This window comes from Pecten maximus, chromosome 2 (genome assembly GCF_902652985.1).
Source record: "Pecten maximus chromosome 2, xPecMax1.1, whole genome shotgun sequence".
NCBI classification, from domain to species: domain Eukaryota; kingdom Metazoa; phylum Mollusca; class Bivalvia; order Pectinida; family Pectinidae; genus Pecten; species Pecten maximus.
The window spans coordinates 22,767,237-22,779,355 of NC_047016.1; the positions used below are offsets into that span (position 1 = coordinate 22,767,237).

At 38.6% G+C, this 12,119-nt stretch overlaps 1 protein-coding gene across 6 annotated transcripts in view; it reads right to left on the reverse strand.

The window, feature by feature from the left end:
* LOC117321534 (zinc finger protein GLI3-like) overlaps positions 1-12,119 on the reverse strand; it is a 137,808-nt gene continuing 125,689 nt past the window's right edge. For 4 of the 6 annotated variants that reach the window (XM_033875972.1, XM_033875976.1, XM_033875971.1 and 1 more), the window contains exons 10-18: positions 11,774-11,931; positions 11,464-11,613; positions 10,625-10,789; positions 10,178-10,336; positions 9,959-10,060; positions 8,511-8,678; positions 7,857-7,986; positions 7,434-7,529; positions 1-7,014 (exon numbers count right to left, since the gene is read on the reverse strand). In XM_033875972.1, coding sequence (XP_033731863.1) covers positions 4,379-7,014; positions 7,434-7,529; positions 7,857-7,986; positions 8,511-8,678; positions 9,959-10,060; positions 10,178-10,336; positions 10,625-10,789; positions 11,464-11,613; positions 11,774-11,931 — 3,764 coding nt within the window. In that variant the 3' untranslated portion in view covers positions 1-4,378. The remainder of the gene's footprint in view (positions 7,015-7,433; positions 7,530-7,856; positions 7,987-8,510; positions 8,679-9,958; positions 10,061-10,177; positions 10,337-10,624; positions 10,790-11,463; positions 11,614-11,773; positions 11,932-12,119) is intronic. The other 2 variants (XM_033875977.1, XM_033875975.1) reach the window with 2 other exon arrangements.

A 12,119-nucleotide genomic window follows, 5' to 3' on the forward strand; every position in this document is an offset into this window, starting at 1 on the left:
TGTTGTTGGTTGCACATAATATATTTACATTTTTATGACACCTAAAACAATGTTATTCATTTCTATGATGTACTTGGTACCAGAACATTATGTGGTACAAAAATATGTTTGTCTTTGCAAAATATAACATATAGTAGATATGAAATAATGTGTAGATATGAGTAAATGTTGGTTAAGTACGTATGAATCACAAAGCCTACTTGCATAGCTCTTCTAATTTGCATAGATTTGCAAAGGGCAAGCTATATCTGTCTAGGACATCACACTTAGGTAGCACACCAATAAATTGGTTTCTACTTTCTTTAACAGTATAGCTACTTTGATACTTAATGTTTTTCTCAACTAAGAAATAAATCAATTTCATCAACTTATAATTGTTACATAAACTGTCATTGTACATATGTAGTGAAAATGTAAAAAAAAACAACATCAAATGTTTCTTTTGAAGTATCATTAAATGATGAAATAATTCAACACTGGCATGCTCTACTATCACATTTAGTGATGTGCTACCTATTACATATCAATTGTAGTTATCTCCCCTAGAGGCAGTTGCTATAGCAACCGCACCATACTGAACCCCATTTCTTGTTAACCCAGGGTAGGAAGCACCTTTGAACAAAGGGCACAAACAAATACAGGATAAATACTACACTATACATACACTTACAGACTTATACAGTACTCCTTATTTCCAGTTTCCAGACAAGATCTTATTGTCCAATTTGAAGACAAATGACATTGTAGAGTTTCCTCTAGCCCCAACACAATGTTACCCGACATCTGTCAGAATGTCTAAAGGCAGTGGTGTTGGATATGACATTACGGTCTGGTTAGCATGTTTACCTTATAACATCAAAAGTAGATATGGGAAAGACATTGTTGAACTGACAGAAAAATCAGTGGGTTTTTTGTTTTTTTTTTAGTTTATTTTGTAAGTACTCTTAGTACATTGATTACCTTTGATAACCACACAATGTTTAATAGCAATGAATGACCATATTGATGTCAGAACTCCAAAATAAACTGTCACTGACAGAACGATTTGATGTTTGAAAGGCTATTATGATACCTGTATGAACATTCTCAGAGATCCATATCAAAAAATAATTATTGAAATTGTATCTGCAAAATCAAGTATTTTCTTAACGAAAATTCAGTGAAATCCCAAATGTGCATGGCTTTCTCTAGGCCTCCTAAATGCTAAATTTATCCACAAATAAGCCCCCTTCAGTCAGCAATTTTTGAAAATTTTTTGAATACATGTAGTAAGCTAAAAACGATTTACAAAAAAATAAGCTCTCCCCAAAATTTAACACTTAACTTTTACACTAGGCGGAGGCTTGTTTGAGGATAAATATGGTACTAAACTTTTACACTATGGGTGGGGCTTCTTTGAGGAAAAAACTGTACAATGAATATCTAATTCCATTTCGTAAAGTGACAAAACATTTATGGGTACTGATCTCCCACAGTTATGTCACAAACGTATGACTTCCATAACTGTGACTACTTGTCCGACAATGATTTGAAAAATTTTACCCAGGTAGATAAATGACTTTTATTATCCGAGTACTACACTGGCCACAATGTCTTATTATACCTGGTCTGATATGTAAGTTACTTCAGAGACTTCCATTAAAACATGTCCATTAGATCGAAAGAATGTGCTGGAGAGGAACAAAAAAACGAGATAAAACAAAGGAAGAAAGTAGGTTTTGAATTTAAAATCATTTTAAAATGAAACAGTATATGTCTAAACACTAAAATAGTCCAATGTCTGAAAGGCTGGAAATGTGGACGGATACGTAACAGTAGCTCACATGTAGGATGGAAATCTTTTTATATTTACAATGGACATGCAGTTGAAGATGAACAATATATTCTAAAATATTAGTTTATAATTCTTATTCAGTGAAAATAAAAATATGACAAGTATTCTACAGTACACATAAAACATGGTTTCTCCTAAAAAAAAGAAAAAAAGAAACATGAGTGAAATTTTATTTCTTACTTGATTAGGCTGTAATATTGGTTATCATTACAAGTTCTATAGATACACTTGTCAAACTTTACGGAGGCTGCCTTCACTGCTTAAGAGCATTGTTACCATTAATATTTCCTATGGCTTGGCAGCTACAGCCAGTCCATAAGGAAACTGAAATCATGCAAAGAACATGCACTGCATTGCAGTTTACACCAACAACAGTTTAGGGGTAATATCAGAAATGTTTTTCTCTGCATTGTGTAAACATACAACGATTAGCTGCAATATTTTAGAATATTTCACCTCATGAAATTCAAGTGCTAAATTAACAGTAAATTTTCATGAAGCCTGTAGGTTCTAGGGCTACACATTTCCACATTTCATAAACATTATTACTAATAAAATTTCTAAACATAAAAAATACCCTCATAAAAGTCAGTCAAATAAGAAAAATAAGATAAAACTGAATGAATGACAACTTTCTGTCAAAAAATACCATTGAGTAATGTTGCGAGGTCAAAAAATTCCTCTGTAATGATTATTGGTCAAAGGGAAAAAACTCTAAAAAGGCATACATTTGTATTTCTCTAGCTAAACGGAGTATTAGAATGTTCAGTAAAAACACTGAACATCAATAACAATCTCAGAGAATTTAATGATCAAAATAAAACAGTAAAAATTAATTCTCGTTTCTTCAATAAAATCTCATCCTATTGCTAATTGTGTTGTGCACCAACTCAAATATGTTTTCCCTCTCATCTGGAGGAATTGGGGATTTATAAAGTATTATAGATCCCTGGAGAAACTATCACTTCCATTTATAACAGAAGAATAGCACTTTCATGATGCCTAAGGCATATTGTAAAAATGTGACAAAAAATAAAATTATGATAACATTTCCATTTAATTTTGTTTTGAAACACAATCCAGAATAGCACATTTTGTATATTGCTTAAATAAGGCACATTAGATGGGAACTAAGTAAAATATACGAAAAAAATATATGTAAAGCACCAATAATACCAGAGCTATTATATATTTCATCAATACTATCGACTTTGATTAGACTGCAATACTCATTACACGTCTTGTATCTGGTTTGTGTACGAGTAGTCTCCCCTTTCTTATGGATTCAGAAAAAAACAGGTGTCACGACTCATCAACCTGTAAATCTATCTAGTTTATATAGACTGATCATCTCTCATCAAGGTGAACAGCTAGAACTCTTATGGAGCAGAAAATGCATAATACTAGGTAGCTTGTATCCTTAATTCAGTCTTGTGATATTGCTAATCTCTGAAGGTTTCTAAATAAAAGTTCATATTTAGGAGTAAGAGTATTTCATAATGATGTTACGTACAAAAAACAATTTATACAAATTTGTAAATGGCACAATAAATGAGGAAGAAACCACAATTTAACAGATACGAATATGGGATCTGTAACGGAGATCATCGTTAAATCAGAAAAGTCATGTCTACAAACGTTCATCCTCTATTAATTCTCACAAGATTGACATTGTCTCCAAAGGTTCCTACGTTTATAAAAAATAAAGCAACATGTTCTGTTTTAATAGCCCACAATTATACTATAATTATTCTAGAATCTTAAGATGTCTATATTAAAAGATAAAAATACTGTCTCTACTCAAAATGTCGTAATCACTTTAACATTAACAGATAAAAGTGTTGGGGTATGTTTATAACTACCAATCCCGCTTTCTTCTTAATTAATGTTTTTCCTTTCAGGCTAGGTAATTACTTCATTCAGACATGTCTTGTTTAAAAATTTGATAATATTTTTTTTTTCATTTTAACCAACAAAAACAATACACAAGAGTTATATAATACTTCATTAACAAATATAAGTCACTGTACATTATGTCACTGTTAACATACAAATCACGATGCTAGCACTGAGCAAAACAACTGAGATTATTTTCTCCTCCAGAGTATAAACAAAACCTGTTTATACCTGACACATAATAACTTCACAGATGATAAAAATGTCCTCACTTCTGGTAAGTAATATGAGAATATACATGCATGAGTTTTAGCACTTTACAGTTTCTCAATTCACATAATATATATATATATTCACCAATTCATTCACCTATCAATCATTCTTTTTCATTCGTCCTTGAATTCACAGAAATCCTCCACAACTGTTAAATTCACTAGTCCATGCACAATTGTAATGAGATAAAAAATGAACAATCAAATATTGAAACCTCAGGAGGAAATATATAACATTCTCCAAGTTCACGGTTTTTTGTATTAAAGAAGATATGAAGTGATGTCGACACAGCTACAGTAATTTTAGCTATATCTAATTAGTCTTTGGAAAAAAAAGAATGAATCCTCTTTCACACAAATTATTCCATAATTATTATCAATGACGCATACTTAGGAATTTATTTTCCTCTGCTAACTGTGTTAACACTGAACTCATATCGTTCACTACCATGTTATTGGCGGGCAGTGACTGCGGATTATAGCGTGATGATGTCTGCGATGCTGACCGCTGATTTCCACCAGTGTACATGTTATTGTTTATGTTCTCCGTGGATATGGAACTGATATTATCCAGGAGGTTTTCTGAGGATATGGAATTAATGTTCTCCATGAATTCTTCGATGGGTGGAGCTGTGATTTCCTTTCGATCTGTTGAGCTGGTAACTTGATTGCACCCTGGGGACATTTCGAGGGGGTTGGGGTAAGTAGCCCCGGATGTCGGGGGTGGCTGGTTTTGTTGTTGATAAATGTTTGGTTTCAGTTGCTGATTGTGCTGCTGTTGGGACATCGGAGGGGGTTGTGGACCCCCAGGCTTGTGTGGGGGTCCTGGTGGGGGATGGGGGGCCATGTTCATGTTCTGTTGGGGGTACATAGGCACATTCATGTTACTTTGACCCATGTTGTTGTACATGTTGCCCCCATACCCCTCTACCATGTTGCCTGGGGCTGGGTACATCTGATTGTTGTTATTATATGTGTTATGATTGACCATCATTTGTTGTTGATGTTGACGCATGATCATTTGATTACGACTGGCTGCCTTGTTTTTAGATGGTATTTGTGATGTACTGATATGAGGAACTTGAACTTGCGGACTGTCGCGCTCCTGCTTACTAGATGGTGGTGGCCGTGGCACATGCTGCAGGTTGGGTGGCATTGGCTGCATGTTCGGAGACATGTTGGACTGTGGCATGTTCGGAGACATGTTGGACTGTTGCATGTTCGGAGACATGTTGGACTGCATGCTTTGCTGTTTGTTCATGTTGGGTGGATGAGGCATGTACTGCTGCTGTGGCATCGGCCCTTGCGGCATCGGCCCTTGTGGCATCGGCCCTTGTGGCATTGGCCCTTGTGGCATCCGTCCCTGAGGCATAGAGTTCATGTCACCCTGTCCATTATTACCCATCATCTGCCATTGGTTCATGTTGCCACCATTCATGTTGTTCATTATTCGATTACCCTGCTGCATATTTGGTATAGATCCCATATTTGATTGGTTCATACGTTGTTGTGGTGGCATTGGCACACCCTGTGGCATCTGCTGGTTGCTAGGAGGATGTGGCATGTGATTACCCATCATTGACATTCCTGTCTGGGCTTGGTGAGATTGCATCATCTGCCCACCCTTTGATGGTGGTTGCATGCCACCACTCACAGGTGGGTGCATCATGTTGCCACTTGTATGTGGTGGTGGTGGCATGTTTTGTGGCATCATGTTGCCACTTTGTCCCTGAGGTAACTGTGAAGGGTTGTTACCTTGCATCCCTTGTGGCATGTTATAATTAGGTGGACCACCTTGAGGCCACATCTGATTCACCTGCATATTTGGTGGCAGCCCCTGCTGATTGGGCATGCCACCTTGACCCATACTGGGTGGCACTGGTTGCTGCATGTTTTGTGGCATTGAACTACCACTACACATTTGTCCCTGATTGAATTGTTGTGTGCTCCCTCCATTATTGAATGTCATGCCTGGTTGCTGTGATTGGTTCATCCCTCCTTGGTTACCATAGTAACCAGGAGAGTGCTGCATGTCATTCAGATTATCTGGCATGGGTGTAGGTTGATTGGAGTATGAGTCCATTGACCCAACATCTTGATTTGAACTTGGAACATTGTTGCCCCTTGTCATAGGCTGTTCATCATTTTCAGGTACCACAGAATCTACTCCTAACAGATTTCCGTATCTTTCGTTTAAGAATCTCCTCATATCATCAGGAATAATCATATCCTCATTGTCCTCCAACATTTTCTCCATAAGTGCTGCCTCAATGTCAGTGTCCATACTTCCGTCATTTTGCCCACCAGGTGACCATTCCTCGTTTTCTGCAAGACTATGATCTGTCATAATACTACTCCTTGATGAATGGAACGTATTGTTAGATCCAGTCTTACTTAGCAGACTTTTCATGGACTGAGGAACAGGAAGGGGTTTCATCATATTTAGGCTGTGGAACCTTTGTAGTCTTTTTAGCACACTGAAGTTGGGGTCTAGTGTTCGTACGGGATCACTATACCTGCGCACATCCCTGTTGGGGATTTCGTGAGGTAGTGGAGTGCGACATGGAGTACTCGTTCGCGCACCATCCAGTTCGTTACGAGCAGCTAAGAAACGAGCCAGACGCTCGCTGGAATATTTACTTGAGGGACTACGTAGTGGCATGGCTTGGGACTGAACTATGAGGCTGGGGTTGCTTCCAAGATGTGCTTTCTGCAGCTGTGCAGCTACATTACTGATGTTACTGGCCTCGCTGGACCGTCGACTAGAACCACAATGTGGGCCATGGTGTGGCATATTCCCTGTAATATCATACTCATAAGGAGAGTTTGTAATGCTGAGACGTTCACTGAACTGGGATGCTTCACTAGATCGCCGACTTGAGAATTTGCTGCCGAAAGGAAAACACGGACTGGCCTCAGACCTCATACTACTGAGATAGGAGCTGATTGTACTAGTATTGCTGTCACGACGACTTCCTCCCAGGTAACCAGGCAACGGCTTGTCTCCATGACCTTTAACAAACAGAAACAGTGTCAAAGAAAACAATTCAAACTTTGAATTTTATACATCAACTATGGCAGAATTCTTCATGTGTTATGTTTTTCATTAAAATGTCTGCAAATTTGTAACAAGCATTTAATTGTGATGATCTCAGCAAATACTGGCTCCTAATTTATTCAGTCAAGGAATATATTTGATGTATTCTGGATTCAGTGTACACTTTAAACTCAATGATATAACAGTAATCTTGCTATAGATATTATTGATGGAAATGACTGTGATGTCAGGCTCCAGTAATTATGTGAAAAGGTCACTAAATGGAGTGAATGAATCACAAACATTTAAAACAAATTTTACTTTAGAGATGACCTTTGAAATTAAGAATATTAAAATAAACAGGAAGGTTATAAGAATTTTTTGTTATACCCACCATTGAGATCCATAATTCTTTTGAGTTGAGGATTTTTGACTTGTGAGGTCTTGTTGGACAGATCCGTCAGAGATGTCTGACTGTTTATACGATTATCTGGGGGGAAAATATTATAATAATTAATCAAAATTAAAATTACATTCAAATACATGTAAATACAATCAACTAGGACAAAATACTTTTTTATAGCATTATATAAACTTCTGTGGTAAAAAATAATCTGACTAATAATTTAAATAATTAAGATACAACTAATTTCTATGACATTATCAAGGGAATGCATGAATCCTCCTAAGATGTCCTTCACTAAAATACCTCCCCTGAATGTTGGTACTGATTTTTACTGCTGGGCAGACTAGAGATGATATATTTCCATTTGGATACCCAACAGAGATGACATAGCAGTGACAACAGGGTACTTACTGCCATTACCTGGAAGCTGAGGTAACGTAGAATTGTTTTTCCCCACCATTTTCCCTTTGATACGGTTCTGGTGGATCACATTGAGACGGTTGTTTCGGGCTATCACTGTCCCCGTCCCACCACCGGGCACCTGTAAACACACGTCTCAATATACAGTATCTGAGGCAAAAGCAGACAGAATTTCAAAGACCAGATTCTCAATATAGAATATAAGGCCAAAATAAAAATTTAATCGGTTTGGCGTAACCTGCCGACGAAGAAAAAATGTGCCTACTCAGAAAATTTCATTGTGAAAAATAAAATGTTTTTTTTTTTTGAATGACTTGACCATTTCGGATATTTATGTTTGGAAGTTGCTTTGCAAGTTTGAAAATAACCCAAAACCCAAATTAGCTTGGTGTGTGTTTCTTTTGTTTAAGATCGCAAAATAAATAATGATTTCTGAACAGTTTATATTCAGGTTTTTTTTTGTATTGAAGGTTGAAAATCTGTTTTCCGAGCTGTATAAAAAAAAAGTTCAGCACTACCTACCTACCCATATGTAAAACTCCCTGGTTGGGTTACAGCAAACCAAGATATTTTTAAAGATGGCCTAAGAGAACAAAAGGCACAGAACAATAGAAAGTGAGTATATGGTATATACTGTAAACCTACATCAGCCTCCTCAGGTTCAGGGATATCCACCTCCTCCTCCAGAGTAACCTGAGTTCCAGACCCCACATGTTCCTCTATTATCTCCGGCTGTATGGAGTTAGTAACATTCACCTCGGGACTACTCTGGGGTGAAGGCTGCTGCTGGGATAAAGCGTTACCAACATTGTCCTGTCAACAGAAATACATTTTACAGAATTTCTTATCTCAAAGTAAACCCTAAATATCACTATCAAATACAGTTACATTGATAACTTTATAAACCTTGTACGTTTTTACCTGTAATCTCCCCTTTAGCTTCAACCAATAAATTGTCAACTATGATCTCTCACCTCCTATTCCCCACCCCACCTATTCTCACCTGTGATCGCCTCCTCTTCCCCACCCCACCTATTCTCACCTGTGATCGCCTCCTCTTCCCCACCCCACCTATTCTCACCTGTGATCGCCTCCTATTCCCCACCCCACCTATTCTCACCTGTGATCGCCTCCTATTCCCCACCCCACCTATTCTCACCTGTGATCGCCTCCTATTCCCCACCCGACCTATTCTCACCTGTGATCGCCTCCTATTCCCCACCCGACCTATTCTCACCTGTGATCGCCTCCTCTTCCCCACCCCACATATTCTCACATTGATCACATCTTCTTCCCCACCCCACATATTCTCACATGTGATCGCCTCCTCTTCCCCACCCCACCTATTCTCACCTGTGATCGTCTCCTCTTCCCCACCCCACCTATTCTCACATTGATCACATCTTCTTCCCCACCCCACATATTCTCACATGTGATCGCCTCCTCTTCCCCACCCCACCTATTCTCACCTGTGATCGCCTCCTCTTCCCCACCCCACATATTCTCACATTGATCACATCTTCTTCCCCAACCCCACCTATTCTCACCTGTGATCGCCTCCTCTTCCCCACCCCACCTATTCTCACCTGTGATCGCCTCCTCTTCCCCACCCCACCTATTCTCACCTGTGATCGCCTCCTCTCCTCCACACCACCTATTCTCACCTGTGATCGCCTCCTCTTCCCCACCCCACCTATTCTCACCTGTGATCGCCTCCTGTCCCCCACCCCACCTATTCTCACCTGTGATCGCCTCCTCTCCTCCACACCACCTATTCTCACCTGTGATCGCCTCCTCTTCCCCACCCCACCTATTCTCACCTGTGATCGCCTCCTCTTCCCCACCCCACCTATTCTCACCTGTGATCGCCTCCTCTTCCCCACCCCACCTATTCTCACCTGTGATCGCCTCCTCTTCCCCACCCCACCTATTCTCACCTGTGATCGCCTCCTGTCCCCCACCCCACCTATTCTCACCTGTGATCGCCTCCTCTCCTCCACACCACCTATTCTCACCTGTGATCGCCTCCTGTCCCCCACCCCACCTATTCTCACCTGTGATCGCCTCCTCTCCCCCACCCCACCTATTCTCACCTGTGATCGCCTCCTCTCTCCAGACATGGCAGCGTGAAGTGGTGTGACAGTCAGACACTCCTCCATCTTCTTTGTGCTGCTGTCATCCTTTTTGTCTTGATCCTACATAAGAAAAATATATTTAGAGTTATCTCCCTTACACCACTTTTTCAATAAGAATAGAGAATAGATCTTTATGATAATATATTCGTACCATGAGACAAATAAACAGATCTTTACCTGATCAGATTCCATGTTTCTCTCCAGTTTACAGCTGTCTCCTTTGTGTTTCTTGTTTGCATAAAAGTCTGGACCATGAACAGTTTTCACATGTTTCCGTAGAGAGCTGGGGTCTGTGTAACGTTTTGTACATCCCATAGCTTTACACACATAGGGTTTCTGATGGTGAAAAATGAAAACCATTTAGATTTTCACAAAATATTTCAGTCTATATAAACATTTGAAAAGAAAAAGAAATAAATATCAAATGAATACAGTAGAAATACTGTAAGAATCCTGCTTTATCAAACAAAACTCTTAGTCCAAAGCTCTGACAACCTTTTTTCATCTTAATCCAACCAATTATTTAGAGGTGTTTACTATTTCTGAATCTTTGCTTTAAGATACTAATTTAAATCTTGCAGAAGAATTTGTGTCTAGAATCTCTGCAGGAGAAGGAATACTTACAGCATTTGAGTGAGTACGATTCTGATGCTTGGCACGGTCAGAGGCGTTACTGAAAGCTTTTGTACAACCTGGGTATTCACACATGTATGGCTTTTCTCCCGTGTGTGACCGTAGATGTGTCTTTAAGTTTTCTAACCGAGAATAAGCTTTATTGCATCCCTCAAACTGTGAAGAAAGTAAAAAGTTTTAACAGATAAAAATCACTAAAAAAATATCAAAAGAATGAAAATCATCCATTTCTGGCTTCAAGATTAATTCAATAAGAGATACTTAATCCATAGGCGTCTGTATCAGGTTAGTATTGATAGAAAACAAATATTAGCCCCTACTCCTACTATATCAACAAGGTGTAACACTCGAAGATGAAGATCGGACGAAGCATCAACTGTTGAGTGGAAGTAGGCTTTAAAATACAGCCTACTTCTGTTACGATGCATCGTCGGCTATCATGAAAGCTTTTGGTCAATTTTCTCATCTTTAAATCATTGTATTACAGCAACGAAGAACATGCATTGCTATTTAAGGATTCTAAACCAAGATACGTTACTGAAAATTGTGTGCATTTGATATTTCAGTTGGATTAAACTTAAATTCGAAGTGAATTGAAGCCCACCTCCCACTTTTGATTAAGTGTTTCACCTTGCTGATATAGTAGGAGCTAATGTTTTCTTTTTTTTTCTATTAATACTAACCAGATGCAGATGCCTGTGCTTGATAAAAAAATTAAAATGTTTCACTGAAATGTGTACAATTATGCAGTAAAAGGGCATGTGTGTCCATTACAGGGTACTAAGTGTACACTGGTATGTCCATTATGAGTACCATTATGTGGTACTTACTGTACACTTGTGGGGTTTTTCTCCTGTATGTCTGCGCATATGTACCACCAACATGTACTGAGCTTTGAACGGTTTGGACTCTCTTGTGCACTCCACCCAACGGCACACAAATGACTTTTTATTAGCTTGGATATGATCGATGTTGATATGCTGTAATGAAAAAATAAAAATTTCTTTTTGAATATATTTAGAACAAATGACCCCAGAAATATCTGTATCTGATATTAAATAAGGAGATTTCTGGCATATATTTGAACATGACTAATTGAATCAAAATACAGGCCGATTGAATTGAAATAATGATAACTACCTTGACTAGTTCATCCTGAGTTTCATACTCGCAGTTACAGCCTTCCCAATGACAGTTGGTTTCTATGAAGTCTGGCTCCCCCTCCACAGGAATATGACCGGCCTTCTCCATCCCCTCCCCATTGTGTTTCTCATCATCCTCATCATGTAGATCATCTGCTGAAACGTTTAATAAATACATGAACTTTACTTATTTTACAAAAATCACTAAATAAGTTGTATCAACTTCTATCAATTACATTTGTTGTTTTGTTTGGATGGAAACACAGGGTCTTAATGTTGGAGGAAACCGGAGAAACTGGGGGACACCGAGGTGGTGGGGCAGGAGTCCCCATACCTTTTCATAT